We start from the raw sequence: 15,309 nt of genomic DNA on the forward strand, positions 1-15,309 counted from the left end.
CTTTAGTGGTGCAGTGTTTGTTTTCATTCTTGTATAGGTTTTCCCTTGAGTGAGTACACTGCAGTCTGTTCATCTGTTGTTGAACATTTGATAGTTTCCAGTTTGAAACCGTTGTAAAGAGTGCTTCTGTTAACTTTCAGGACTTGATTTTTGCTGAATGCATGTTGGGTAATACCTAGGGATTGGGACTTCTCAGGTTTTCACAGTGGTTGTAGCAACCTCACACTCTCATATTAGGGTTCTGATTGCCCTGCGACCTCACTTTTTTTTTTTCCTTGCCTTTTTCTTCTTAGCCATTCTGGTAGCTGTACAGTAGTGTCTCATTGTGGTTTCAGTTTGCATTTTCCTGACAGCAACGAAGCTGTGCACCAGTCCGCACATGACTGGCCACTTGCAACTGTCTGTTGCAGTGTTTTCTGGCTTGTTAATGTCTCTGTCAGGCCGTGTGGAGGGCAGATGTGGTCTCCCTTTCTGTGGATTGCCCTTTTGCTCCTATTCATTTCTTTTAATCATAGAAGTTCTTGAATTAATTTAGTCCAGTGTATCAATTTTTTTCCTTTTATGATTAGTACCTTTGGTGCTTATTAAGAAATCCAAGGTGCTGCAGCTGTTCTAATTTCCTCTAAATACTTTGTTTTCCTTCAGTCTGATTTTAGAGAATAAGGCCAGATGCAAAGGTATACTGTCTTGTGATAGGACTTACTTGAACATAAACTTGATTTATAGCTTCCTTTCCTCTCTCCATGGTCAGATAAGTACATAAAGAACTTCAGGAAACTTCTTGTTTAAGGCGAGTGAAAGCAGTTATATAATCACATAAACAAGTTCTGCTTGGAAGATGGCAGCACAGTGAGGCAAAGCTCTTACCTGGCTGGATTGCCATCATAGTTGATATGCAGACCATCAAAGAGTGGCTGATTGGTCTTGAATAAAGTGCAAATATGTACTTTGTTCCAACACAAATAATGAAAGTTAAGTTGACTTTCAAACGCGCTGGGCGTGTAGGCTGTGTTTTGTTGCGAAGGATGTTTTTTTTGCACTAAGTAGTGTGAACCAGAGGGAGATCTGCAGTATCTCCCACAAGAATGAGTAAAGCACCCCAATTTAACCTCTAGAGGATTGTGTGCCATTATGATCATTGAGAATTGATATTATATCTGGGGGAAGGGGAAGTGACTGTAGGTTCAGAATTATGATGAAAGTAAATCCCCCTTTACAGTCGGTTCTGCCTTGTTTGCCATTACCTGAGCTAGCTCCCAGCACAGACATACTCCTGCAGGAGTGATTAATCCTCTTTCTTCCACAGAGTCTACTTTCAGATGAAAGACTGTGTCAGAGTGAAGCACTTTATGCCTTTTTGAGCCCTTCTCCTGACTACCTCAAGGTTATTGATGTGCAGGGGAAAAAACCCACTTTTTCACTATCCTCATTTCTGGAAAGACTTCCTCGCGACTTCTTCTCCCATCAGGAGGTGAGCAGGCTGAGCGTTACACCTTGTTCCCCCTCTTTTTTTCTGCAGCATATTTCACCACTTGTCTCTTTGAAGCTCTTTGAAGTAACATAGTTGTTGAAAGCACCTGTTAATGGGGAAAAGGCAAATATGTCCCTTTTCAATTACTGTTGCTGTTGTATTTTGGGACGCTGCTCTTGGAAAAGATAAGATGCAGAAATGAAAAGGTAGGAAGTGAAGTCAGTGTATACAATGGAGGGCATACATCAGCGTTAAGTCTGTGCATAAATCCTCTTCCTTCCCAACCGTCTCTCCCACTGCTTTCCGTCATGGCCATAGCTCTAATTTCTGGCTGTACTTGGCTAACTTAGTTCCATTGCCTCCCATTTATTCCTGAATGCCTTGGAGTTTACGTTATGGTTCATTCACTCTATGAAATTACTCTCTGCAGGTAAGTACCAGTGACCAAATCCACCGACTCCCTATCGCCAGCCCCTTCAAACTCTAGCATTTTTTGATGTTGCCAGACTTCTTACAAATCTGTGCAGCTATAGGGAACTCCTCCTGCCTCTCTGACTTCTCAGTCCTTCCTCTGCTAATACAGTTCCCCCAAATCCTGTTGTTAACCTGCAGCTTGATCCTAGAACTTCACCTTTACCTCTCTGCAGATATTAGAATGAACTTTGCCAGTGGTCCTTCTACTGCCTAATACCTACACCTCTATTCCAGCACTTCTCTGGCTTGTACAGACAGCATGTGTGTATTCGTCAGTCTCCCAGGTAGCCCTGGGCCACTGAGGGTCTGGATCAGTACCCACGATTTTGCACTAGCCAGTTGCCTGACATTATGAGTTTAGAGCTGAAATTTAATGATAGGCATGTTCAGGAAATGAGAATAGCTTAGGTACAGACTAGAAGCTTGACTCAGAGCTTTCAGAATAACTAAATTACCTTAATATATACATATTTTCTTTATAAACTAGTGAATTTAAAATCACTTAAGTTAAAAGTTAAAAAACCCTTTTAAAACTCAGAATGATTAGGAAACTAGTTCATTGTGTACTAATTCACTCCTTATTACTAATTTTTCAAAATTAGTATTGAATTAGGGTTATACTTTTTGTCCCCTTTATTGGAAATGCAGGAATTTCAGCATGTAGGAAAGTTGAAGGATTATGTAAGGTTGAAATTTGAACACAAGGTTTGGAATTTATCCTCGACAAAGGAGAACAACTATGCCAATTTTTTTGAGTGAGTGATCTGCTTCCTCTTATTTTTCTGTACCCCAGGAAGAGACAGAGGAGGACAGTGACCTGTCAGACTATGGTGATGATGTGGATGGGAAGAAGGATTCCCTGGCAGAACCATGCTTCATGTTGATTGGGGAGATTTTTGAACTTCGAGGAAGTAAGCCTATTCATAATTATTTGGTGGTACTTACTGATTAAGTGGTTAGCTTAATGTTCCTTTTTTCCTTTTAAAGGCCAGTGAGATACTGTGGTAGGAGCTGAGGATAGAGCCTTGAGACCAGTGTTCTATCTACTCAGAGAGCACAGGGTGTGATCCCCGCACCATGGTCCTTTGAATACGGAAAGGTGGAATGGTTTTGATTTCTTTTGATGTAACTTAGCATAGCCTCATGGCTTTAGCACCAAAAGGTGTACAAAAAAGAAATTTTATACAGCAGAGGAGAAAGAACCTTGTTAAAAGTGAGGTTTTTGTATTGCTTAAGGTAGTGGTATGGCCATGGACATAGAAATGCCTCAAACCTACCTCTTAGCCTCCTTTCTTCCCCTGGTAGGAGGGATTAGGAGTGGAGAGGTAGGGAAATTTTGCCCTGGGGGCATTTGCCAACATCTGGAAACATTTTTAGTTGTCACAACTTTGGGGACAGTGCAGCTGTCATCTTGTGAGTAGACACCAGCAGCGTACTCAGAACAAAGAGTTACATTTCCCAAAATACAACAGTAGCAAGGGTGCAAAGTCCTAGTAGTTCTTGAAGGAGATAGACCTAGCAGAAGCAATAACAAAGTGAGGATCAAGCAACCATTTTGATAGGAATTGCAGAAGTTCCTGTCCCCTAAAGCAGTGCTGGAGGAAAAGATTAAACTACTATTTTGCCTGGTCTAGAGTTCTAAATTAGAATGCTGCCACACTTTTCACAGCCCCCCAACTCTCTTAATCATGGGACCAATGTGTTCAGTGATACCTGGAGCCTCAATACTAGCTAGAGGTATGACAGGTGTATAAAGGTATTCCTAACCTCTTAGAGAAGAAAGCAAACGGGAAGAAGGGTTGCAAGACACCTACCACCAATAGAATGTCGTGCTGGGAGGGAGCTCTGTCCACTTTGATTAACCCTTTTCTCTGGGAGCGAAGAAGGCGAGCTGGGACTTGGTCGACTATAAGAAACGGGGTGGTATGTTCTTTCTTATGCATATTCCCTTAGTATGTTACTTACTTTTAGCAAAGGGAAAAATCTCAAAGTGCTGTTATAAACTTCAACATGTCTTATGTGCCTTTTAATCATAGTATCTAATACCATGCATAATCCATGGTCAGTGATCCGTAAGCATCTAGATGGAGGCACTGATGTTGACTAGGCAAGAAGGTGCCAGAATTAGTTATCTTGGTCACTGAACCTTTTCTTCCCCTAAACCAAAACCAAAATAATAATATATCGATCAAAACCACTTTGGGGGGCCTCCCCGGTGGCGCAGTGGTTGAGCGCTGGGTTGCGAAGCTGCCCGCGGCCTCTGTGGCACCGGTTCGATCCCTGGCTGCTTCCCAGCCACCGGAGGAGGGTCCTGCATGGCACGCAGACCTCTCCTGCCACCCGCTGCTCCCCTCAGCAGTGTACTTTGGTCCTTCTGCCTGCTCTGCTCCCCGCTCTGGCTCTGGTGAATTCTCTCACCCTCCCGCGCTTCTGACTGTACCCAATGCATGTATAAACAAAACAAACAAAGAAAGAAAGAAATAAAGAAAAACATGCCTTTATAAAAAAAAAAAAACAAAAAAAACCACTTTGGGAATATATGTTTTAGATACAGCTTACAGAAAACAAAATTATATCATATGTAGATTCATCCTTCTGCAAATTTGCACCATGAGGGTCCCAAAAATATAATTCACATTAAGCGATAGACACACTTAAAGTCTGAACTTCAGGCAGAGATTTGTATAAAAGGCTGCTCATTTTAATACAATTTGATTATGAAAAGTTGGAACTAAGCTAATGTTCAGAAATGGGAGTGAGTTTAAATTTAAAAGAAAGGGCCTCCCCGGTGGTACAGCAGTTGGGCGCTGGGTTGCAAAGCTGCCCGCAGCCTCTGCAGCACCGGTTTGATCCCTGGCTGCTCCCCGGCCACTGGAGGAGGGTCCCACATGGCGCTCAGACCTCTCTTGCCGCCCACTGCTTCCCTCAGCAGTGTACTTCGGTCCTTCTGTCTGCTCTGCTCCCCGCTCTGGCTCTGGTGAATTCTCTCACCCTCCCGTGCTTCTGACTGTACCCAGTGCTTGTATGTGTCAATCAGTCAATCAATAAATCTTTAATAAATAAATAAATAAATAAGTAAATAAGGCTCATCCTAGCACTTAAAAAAAAATTTAAAAGAAATACCTATATGATGGACTGTCATTCACATATTGAAGATCTTTCTAGATCAAAAAGCTGTAGGTGTTCCATAGAATAGTCACTTTAAGGTAATACTGATACTTAATTCAATGTAGGCAGAATAACTAGTCCTTAAGATATATACTGGTCTTTAACTTAGTTCATTAGAGACTGAAAAAACTAGCCCTCCACCCAGAGTCTGACTTGTCCTCAGTGAAATCTGGCCCTTTAAGCCACGACTCCTCCCGTTTCCCATAGAGTTAATGAGATTGAGGAACACTACCTTAGCCTTCTGCCAGTGTATTTTTTGTGGCCCAAAGAGATTGAGTCTAGGCGAGGTATCAGAGCCAGTCAGAGCGAGGATAAGGCTCAAAATCCTGTCTGCAGTCTGCTCAAAAGCATATTTGGTTTTGCTAGTGACATTTTAGAGCGGAATAAATAGAACATCATTTATAATGAGATGTGATATATTTGCCATCAGCAAAACCCTCATTTGTGCAGCTGCCTCTGTTTCCTTCAGCAGATGAGTCCTTGGAAGGAGTAATGGGGCTATTTTGGATGTGGCTTGGTTGTGGGGGCTGGGATGGGAAAGGATAGCAAAAGTAGCGGAGTTAAGGGACTGTCAGTGACGGGAGAGAACTTGTGGCAAGACGATTTTTGGTTCCTGCTCTTGCTCATGTGCAGAAAGGGCCCAGTTATACAACCTGGGGAAAAAAAGTGTAACCAGTCATGCAGCTGCCAGGCATTCTTTCGTAGCGGCACAGGTGCGCAGACCCTCTGGGTCTACCCTAGAAAGAAAGGCAGAGTCACGTTATCACTGCTGCCTGACGAGCTAAATGCCAGCCCCAATTGAACAAGTCTGTAGGCTGGCAACATGCTGTGAATGCTTCCGGAACTTGAAGGCCTTTTGAAGCAAGACTTGACTTTTTCTTGGAAGATCAGTAACACTACTTTAACTGGACGTTTAGATCCAACTAAGAAGTTAGAAATCAGACTGTTTTAAAATCTAGTACCAAGTCTATGTCAATTGTTGGTTTTTGCTTGTGTGGCTTCCCTAGTAGCAGAGGTTACTTCTTGTCAGTTTTCTTTTTTTATTTTTTAAAAGTTTTATTTATTTATTTATACATGAACCGGGTACAGGCCAAATGCGTGGGATGATGAGAGGATTCACCAGAGACAGAGTGGGGAACAGAATAGGCAGATTGAGGGAATACACTGCTGAGGGGAGCAGTGGGTGAGTCAGGAGAGGTCTGCTGCACCATGTGGGACCCTCACTGACGGCTGGGATCAATCCGGCTCTGCAGAGGCTGTGGACAGCTTCACAGCGCTGCGCTCAACTGCCTGCGCCAGCAGGGAGGCCCTCTTGTCAGTTTTCTGACTGTAGGAACCTTGAGTTTCTAGCTTCATTATCGTTAGAATCCAGTATGAATCTCATTTTCTCAGTAGCCAAACATTCCAATGAATGGAAGTGAATATATAAATGGAAAATTTGATTTAGATTCCAACTTGTGGATCTAAAATATCCTCACAGCATTTCTTTGCTTTTTGATTTATATTCATATTCTATACCTATAAAAATATGTCTCTGTATTAATAATAAGGCTTAAATTTGTAGAATCCTTCACTCACAGGGTCTTTCACATAAAATATTGACAATACCCTCCAACCAAAATAGCTGCCTGTCAGTATTGTCCTTTTCCAGATGAAGGCACTTATGCTCAGAGGTGATTTTTGCCCAGCCGCTCTTGAAGTGGCATGGGAGAGTGAATTCACATCTCCCCTCGGGATCCTGGCTCTTCACTGTTCACCTTTCATTCCCCACCGGCATAAATATATATATAAAAGGATGCAGCGATCTGCAAACCACCATCCTAGTGGGAATAGTTAGAGCCATCAACTCATTAATATTTCAAAATGTTTGTCAACATTTGACTGCAGATGTTTCTCATTCAGAGCAGTGTATTAGAAAATTGAGTTCAGTATGCCAGACAGAAATCTAAGCTAGCACTTGCACTGTCTACTAGTCAAAAACAGACATGTTGTCAGGAGCCCAGGGACATATGAAGTAAAGTATTATTTGCTAACTCAGCTGTTGTTTATGCGCGAAAAGCTATAAAAACTCTTTATTTCCACTCCTCAATTGCTAAGCAGAAATTGAAAGCCAAAAGAATTTTCCTGGGCAGAAGTTTGCTAACCTAGACCCAACTTCTGCAGATGTCATAGCTCTGACTTGGTGTCAGGACTCAGATTGCGTTACGTGCTAAGATTTGTGCTTTGTGCAACTATGAAAATGTCATAATTGTGATTTCCCGCAATAACTTATTTTCTTTGATTTATATTTTAGTGTTTAAATGGGTGAGAAGAACCTTAATTGCGCTTGTTCAAGTCACTTTTGGAAGAACCATCAACAAGTGAGTTGCATGAAATTAATATTTGAGTTCATGCCTTACTCTTTGCCTTTGTCCTCAGATTATCTGACAGTGTAATAGCCAGTGATCTTGTTAACGGAAATTATTTTCCTCTATGTCTTGTTTCTGATATGATTCTAAGATTGGATCGGGGAGCAGATTTCTGAAAGAATTTCTCTAGTACAGTAAACTGAAGGCTAAAAGCTTGCGCTAGCTTTGGCATTCTGACTGATGAGAATCTTCTGAACAGAATCTTCTGTAGAGATTTCTTTTCATCCTGGTGACTAGCTTGAGTATTTTGGGAATAATGTTGTTATGTTACAGGATGAAAACTTATTTAAAACTTAGACTCTAAGCCAAAATGAGCACCATGTGTCATATCATGGTATTTCTGCCTGTTAATATCTGAATGTCCATCAAAGGGGGGTGTGTGTGTGTATCATAGTATTAAAGCCATATGTATGCTCTATTTTAGATTATCCACATACATACAAATTCAGCTCTAAACCCTATATTCTCCAAAAAAGAAACATTCTGATTTCTTGCACAATAGAAATGTTATTTAGGCAACTACTAAGAGGAAAAAAATAATTTAAAAATAATGTAAAAAAAAATAAGTTTTGAGATGAAATTATCAGATTTCTCCACGTGGAAGATTTAGTTGTCAAATGTATGTATAAGGTTAATCTGATAGTTTTATCATATATATCATAGATTTTTAAGGGAAACATAGTGAAGAACGTTATTCTTTTTTTTTTTTTAAAGATTTATTCATTTATTTATACAAGCACTGGGTACAGCAGAAGTGCGGGAGGGTGAGAGGATTCACCAGCCAGAACGGGGAACAGAACAGGCAGAATGACGAAACACACTGCTGAGGGGAGCAGCGGGTGAGACAGGAGAGGTCTGCGCGCCATGTGGGACCCTCGCTGGCGGCCGGGGATGGAACTGGCACTGCAGAGGCTGCGGTCAGCTTCACAGCCCAGGGCTCAACTGCTGCACCACTAGGGGAGGCCCAAGAATGTTATTCTTTTTAATAACTTGAAAATAGAATGTATTTTTCTTGTGGTCAGAAAAAGTTCACTTCTGTAAACTAAGACTGATATCTAAGATTTTATTTTATTTATTTATTTATTTTTTTTTTTATAGAGGCATGTTTTTATTTATTTATTTATTTGTTTGTTTGTTTTGTTTATACAAGCACTGGGTACAGTCAGAAGCGTGGGAGGGTGAGAGAATTCACCAGAGCCAGAGCGGGGAGCAGAGCAGGCAGAAGGACCGAAGTACACTGCTGAGGGGAGCAGCGGGTGGCAGGAGAGGTCTGCGCGCCATGTGGGACCCTCCTCCGGTGACCGGGGAGCAGCCGGGGATCGAACCGGCGCCGCAGAGGCTGCGGGCAGCTTCGCAACCCAGCGCTCAACCGCTGCGCCACCGGGGAGGCCCGATATCTAAGATTTTAAAAAAGTGGTTTTAGAGCCTTGTTTACTCAAAAGAATGGCCTGTTTAACTTATTGTTTCAGACTGAGGGGTACTTCTTATCCTATGTATTGGCAGCCGTGGATAAAGAAATTTCCAAGAAATTTGTTATTTCAGACTTGTTATTTCCCTTTTCAGAAACTCGTTAATTTATTTCCCTTTTCAGAAAGTTTCTGAAATTACGCACATTTTTCTTGCTCCATTATGATATTGATACTGGTTCTTCGTTATAAAATGAGCAGCTGTGATTTGAGTAGTGAATGCATTTGGCAGTTATTTTCATGGGTCTGGAGGGAGGAGTATCATGTAGAGACTTTTCAGGCTACACATTTCAGTCGGCTTTTTATTAGGTAGAGAAATTATGGAGCACCTGGCCCTTTCCTATTTTTTGCCTTTAGCAGGTGACATAATAAAATTAAACTACAGTATTGTATGTGCCTCTTTCCTTGTACCATGATTTCACCTACCAGAATTGTTTCAAAAGCTCCCTCTACTGGTTTTGGATTGAAATGCTAGGGTAATTGATCTTTGGTAAGTCATTTACCTAATTTTAGTTGTTCACTGAAATTTTCTTGACTTTTCTTCACGTAGGGTCAATTAATAACCCAAAACAAGATGTCTGTTTTTTTAAGACTTATTTATTTATGCATACAAGAACTGGGGTACACTGCTTGAGGGGAGCAGCGGGCGAGACAGGAGAGAGGTCTGCTGCGCCATATGGGTAGCTCCCTGGCCAGAGATCGAACTCATGCTGCAGAGGCTGTGGCTGTTAAGCACAATGCTGTGCTTAACCCTTTGTGCCACCAGGGAGGCCCCAAGATGTTTGTATTTTTATGTAGCTTTTTCTTGGGAAGGCAGACAGATGGACAGTGTCTCTCCTAAAGGAGACGTTCCATTAAATTAATACAATTATTTCATTTGATCTAGATATGAATTGCATAATCCTAAGAATATATAGGAAAGTATTTTAGGAGCCAAACATGCAGTTACAAAGAGCAGTTATAGTTTTGACTCACAGTGGAGTTTAGACTTTGTGAGGGATCATGATGTGCCAAGCACAGTCATGTGTGGCTTAGCAGCACTTGGTCAACCACAGACCACCTGTACAACAGTGGTCACCATAGGCTGTACCATGCAGGCCCAGGGATGTCAGGCCATGCCACCTAGGTGTGTGCATTTTACACCCTGTGACTTTTGTACAAGGAAATCACCTAATGGTATATGGCTGTACTAGGCTTGGGAAACAATGTCTCAACTACTGTTTCTGAAAACCTGATGTTCGAGGTATAAATTATATCTTTAAATGCCTTTATGATTTATTATTATTCATGACTATTCAGTTTGAGTTTCCAGGTTCGGCGATGATTCTTTTTTTTTTTAAAAAAAAAAGATTTATTTAGTTATTTATATAAGCATTGGGTACAGTCAGAAGCGTGGGAGAGTGAGAGAATTCACCAGAGCCAGAACAGGGAACAGAAGAGGCAGACTGACGAAATACACTGCTGAGGGGAGCAGCGGGTGGCAGGAGAGGTCTGCGCGCCATGTGGGACCGTCGCAGCAGCTGAGGATCGAACTGGCGTTGCAGAGGCTGTGGGCAGCTTCGCAACCCAGCGTTCAACCACTGCGCCACTGGGGAGGCTCAGGCAATGATTCTTAGTCCTCTTTTCAACAGAGAAACTTCTCTGCCAACATCACAGTTACTCTTGGGCTCTTTGAACTGTTTGTCTTTTGACAGCAAAAATCTTGTTAATCTGACCCATTGTCTAATGAAATAGGGTATGTCAAAGGCCTAGGTAACCAGATAAAAGCCATTTATTTATGACTGTGAAAGTTACATGCCTCCCCTATTTTCACTCCCCTGGAAATTTGAAATTGGCTGTCTCACATTGTCTCTTTTCAAAGTCCTTCCCTTTGTGGTGAAATGGGGTTTCTTTCTTCCCTTCCCTCATGAGTGCGTGAGATGTTCTCCCAGGTGAGTACTCTGCCCAGCAATACTTGCCCTATGGGACAGCACCATGAGACAGCTAGTGAAATAATGGGCTTCTTCCCCAGAACTTCAGGAGCTGAGCAGGGCTTTTCAAACCACTTTTAACAGTCTTTAAATGGATTTGTGCTTTCAGTTCATACTATTTAATGGAGAAATTCTTATACAAGCACTATAGAGTAGTAGAAGCTTCAAACAAATCATTCCATCTCAGTAGGGTCAGTAAATGTTTATCAGGCTTTTCTGCCCTCCCGCCATTAGGATTGATGATAGATCTGCAGTCCTGAATGCATGTCTTGTGATGGACACCTGGAATAGGGTGTGAGCATATGTGAATGGGTACACCTGGGCTGAGAAAGTGGGCTTATAAGGGCGGCGTCATGGGGATGCCAGCAGAAGAGAGCAAGAGAGCAGAGCGAAGAGAGAGAACAAGGCCACGAGAGAATGCCGGAAACCCAGAAAGAGTGAAGACTTGCCTTCCAGCCCCCATTACCTCTGCCCACTAGGTACCCTGTGAAATACCAATAAAAACCTGAAAAGCCACCGAGGGCTCCAGGACTCCTCCTTACCCTGTCTGCTCGGGTCATAGAGAGCGTGCTCCATCCCATCCTGCCCCTACAATCTCCTTTCAGTTACTGTCTTGACAGACTGGAAGGTTCATGCGGCAAAGTCTTTAGAGGTCAGTGCCAGTGAAAATGTGGACTCCAAGAATGAATAGGCATCCAGTGTCACCAAAATAAAAATAACTTTTAGAGACAGGGTTTAAAAATACAATTCTTAGTTTATTCATCAAATGTTTAGATCAGGTTGTATCTTAGCCTACTCCTTGATAAATGAAATTTGAGATAGAGTGCAATATTTTTTAAAACCTTACCCAAGAAATATTTTTCTCTTAATAGACAAATCCGAGACACAGTGAATTGGATTTTCAGCGAGCAAATGTTGGTTTACTACATCAATGTTTTCCGGGATGCTTTTTGGCCAAATGGGAAGCTGGCGCCACCAACCACAATCAGAAGCAAAGAACAAAGTCAGGAAACGAAACAGAGAGCCCAGCAAAAGCTACTTGAGAACATTCCAGGTGAGGCCTGTTAAGTACAGAGATAAAAAGGGACTATTAACCCTATTAAGTTTTAAATCTCATTTAAAACTTTCAGGAAACACTAATTACAGTGAGAAAAAGGATCACACCTTTTTTTCTTCTTAAATCATATCTTAGCCCCTGCTAAGAAATTATACCTAGGATGTTAAATAACAACAGTAATGGATATAATAGTTTTTTATCACTAGAAAGATGTTTTAAAGCAGATAATAAATTTTGTGCTTTAAAAAGCCTGTTCTATTTTGAGAACTTAGTTTTTAATTGGATAGCAATATATTAAAATTATAGTTTGTATAAATATATTGGAAACTTCTAAAGTTTTTTCTCTTTAAACATTTGAAAGAATTGATCACTGGTATTCCTGTCTCCGTGCCTTTGTGGTGTATGTGTCATGTCATAGCTCCCTCACTGAATATGCAATGTGCACATTTTCACAGCAGCAGCTTAGAAAATAAGCTTAATTTTTCAGATATGCTTCAGAGCCTCGTTGGACAGCAAAATGCTCGTCATGGCATAATAAAAATATTCAATGCACTGCAAGAAACGAAAGCCAATAAGCATCTACTATACGTGAGTTAATTAAAGCCTACAAGAAGATTACCTATTTCTTTACTTTGACATTTCTGTTCCCACATGGGGCAAATTTTAATCCCTCATTTTCTTAATTATAACTGTGAAGCTATTTGTTTCATTTTTGTTCATTCAGTTGTTAAAAGAAAGGGAAAAAGGAAGAAAACTCATACTAGTTGTCTCTCAACTTTTGATACATGTCACATTTCTATATGACTACTTCCCAGTCATCTGATTTTCGTTGGCTGTATTCAGTGTCATGGATGGTTTGATAAGGCTTCACAGGACATGAAATAAATCAGTTTGGTGCTAAATGGTCTTTATATAACGTTAATTCCGTTTGTTTGAGAGTAAGTTGTTCAGTGAAGATTATTCCAGACTTCCCCCTAGACTTTTCTCATAGACATGGCTATTTAAGTAAAACTTTAGAGAAAAACCTTTTTTTTTCTATTCTTTCTGCTTATTTCTTAATCCAGGTGCTGATGGAATTGCTGCTAATTGAACTGTGTCCTGAGCTGAGAACTCATTTAGATCAACTAAAAGCTGGTCAAGTCTGAGGCTGCACAAATAAACCACCAGAGAAATGTCTGTGTAATAATAGACATGAAACATTTTCCTCTTTTCCACAGAGGGCTTGGCTGAGAACCATACTGATTTTTATTTTAGTTCCCTCCCTCTAGTTTTATGTGAAGTAAGCAGATTGGGGAGGGAGGGAAACTTGATGCTGTCATAGGCAACAGGGAAAAACCCTTCTGTTAATTATTGTTTTTATTTTAATAATAATATAAATGCTCTAAAATTCAACATCCTGATTGAAATACAAATGTTAATATGTGATTAGAACCTAGGAAATATTTTAAATATTTATGAGAACAGTTTTGTTTTAAAATGAACTATGAATATTGTACAGTTAATTTCCTCACTGAGGATTCAGAACATTCCTATATTATTTCGTGTGTTTGAAGAACTTTGTTGTGCAATGCTTTGTGTAAAGTTATTGTGAAAATTTTACTCTTTATTTTTACCAAAGATTTCCCATAGTTTGAAGCATTTGAAGCAATAAAATATGAAAACGAATCACAGAACTCTATGATGTTGAAGGTGCTTATATCTCAAAAAAGGTTGAAATACTTCATCTAGTTCAAATATTTGTCAAGTGCCTTTTTTTGGAAAAGCTCTGCACTTTAGAATATTTGCAAGGAAATAGAAAATTTGTTGCTATTTTCTAGACACAGAATGTAAGTATGAAAAATAAGATTTTTAGTGTGATGAGAAGAGCCAAGTTAGTGCTTGAAATAATGCTTCTGGGGTGTGGGATGGAGTTGAACTTGGAAGAAAGGGCAGGAATGAGTTACCAAAACCAAAAGAAGGAGTTACTTCACAGAGATTAGGGACTTGATCATATCAACAAGTCTGTGGATTAGTAGGGGCATTAGGTGAGATCCAGGATATACAGATTTTGTTTCATTATTAATAGTGGGTTCATAGACAAGTCACTTAATTGATTTTCCTGGGATTCACCATCAATTATACAGTGATAATAAAAACACTGTCTCTAACGGCTGCAGGTATATGGAAAACAAAACAACAGGCAAAACTTCAGTTGGAAATCCATGAAAGAAAAACACCATATGTTAAAGTGGTATTGATCATATCATCGGTGAATCATACCTGCCCAGTTCTTGATATGAAACATAAGTTCTGAAAGATTGAAAATTAGTAAACCACATTTTATCTCTGGGATTCTTTTAGTTATAGCTCTTGATCCTTTATTCAACCAGAATATTTGACACTTCCAAAAACCCAAAGGTGGCGATTTGTATGGATTAGAACTACCCTTCCTGGGGATGCAGAAAAGCACACTCAGAGAACCAGTACAAAGTCACCAAACCCCAGAGAACTCATAACAAGTTATTGGAAACAGCTGTCTGTAGCCATTAAGTTTATACTGCAAATAGGAAAAGTAATTCTGTCTCCTCAGTCTCTCTTTAAGACAAATTCTTACTCTTCATAAGCTATATGCTAGAATGGATCTGACAGAAAAGTTTTTATTTTTTAAGGTTAATGATCTGGAAGCCTCAAGTCACTTGAGTTAAAGACTGACTCCACCCGCAGGTCAAGGTGTACACCCCAACCTGCAGCAGTGGGAGTTTACAGGGCCTCAGGACCTCATCTGTGCCAGAAGCATCAGCTTTATGGTAACTACAGTAAACTGAAATTTTAAATGCTGTGATGATTACACTATACGGCATTAAACATTGCATTTTATTTACCACATATGAAATACCAAATTCTTATATTTAGGAATTTGATTTTCTCAGACCTGTGTTTTAATGTCAGGTGAAAAAAAGGAGTCTTACTTTGGGATGAAAAGAGATAGCAGGTTTATGAAATGTGCTATTAAAGTCAGCGCATATTGCTTTATTATATTCCTGTGTTAAGAGTCTTACAGAAAGGCCTAAGGAACTGGATTAAAAATGGAGAAGATTCTGGTGGGAAATTTGGATTTGTAGGTGATTGAAGGAATGTTAGATTTGTTGATATTATGAGAACAAGAGCAAAGCAAGTAGACTATATTGTAGAAAGAGATTTTAGGTATGAAATCTTGTAATGGACATGAGATATTGAAAAGTGTTACTGGTGGAGAACTGTGTTCAGAAGAGATTTTAAAACAAAAGGACTGATTTTCATGGATGTATGATTTTAT

The 15,309-nt window shown here is 40.2% G+C and overlaps 1 protein-coding gene across 5 annotated transcripts in view; it reads left to right on the top strand.

Annotated features, from left to right (window-relative positions):
* SNX25 (sorting nexin 25) overlaps positions 1–13,159 on the top strand; it is a gene marked incomplete at both ends in the record, with an annotated part of 93,734 nt that extends 80,575 nt beyond the window's left edge. For 2 of the 5 annotated variants that reach the window (XM_084231030.1, XM_084231026.1), the window contains 6 exons: positions 1,307–1,471; positions 2,739–2,856; positions 7,407–7,473; positions 11,830–12,011; positions 12,502–12,602; positions 13,079–13,159. In XM_084231030.1, coding sequence (XP_084087156.1) covers positions 1,307–1,471; positions 2,739–2,856; positions 7,407–7,473; positions 11,830–12,011; positions 12,502–12,602; positions 13,079–13,159 — 714 coding nt within the window. Of the gene's footprint in view, positions 1–1,306; positions 1,472–2,738; positions 2,857–7,406; positions 7,478–11,829; positions 12,012–12,501; positions 12,603–13,078 lie in introns of those variants that run through there. The other 3 variants (XM_084231027.1, XM_084231028.1, XM_084231029.1) reach the window with 3 other exon arrangements.
* Between the last annotated feature and the right edge of the window lie 2,150 nt (positions 13,160–15,309).

This window comes from Talpa europaea (genome assembly GCF_964194135.1).
Source record: "Talpa europaea genome assembly, chromosome: 4".
In the NCBI taxonomy this organism is placed as follows: Eukaryota; Metazoa; Chordata; class Mammalia; order Eulipotyphla; family Talpidae; genus Talpa; species Talpa europaea.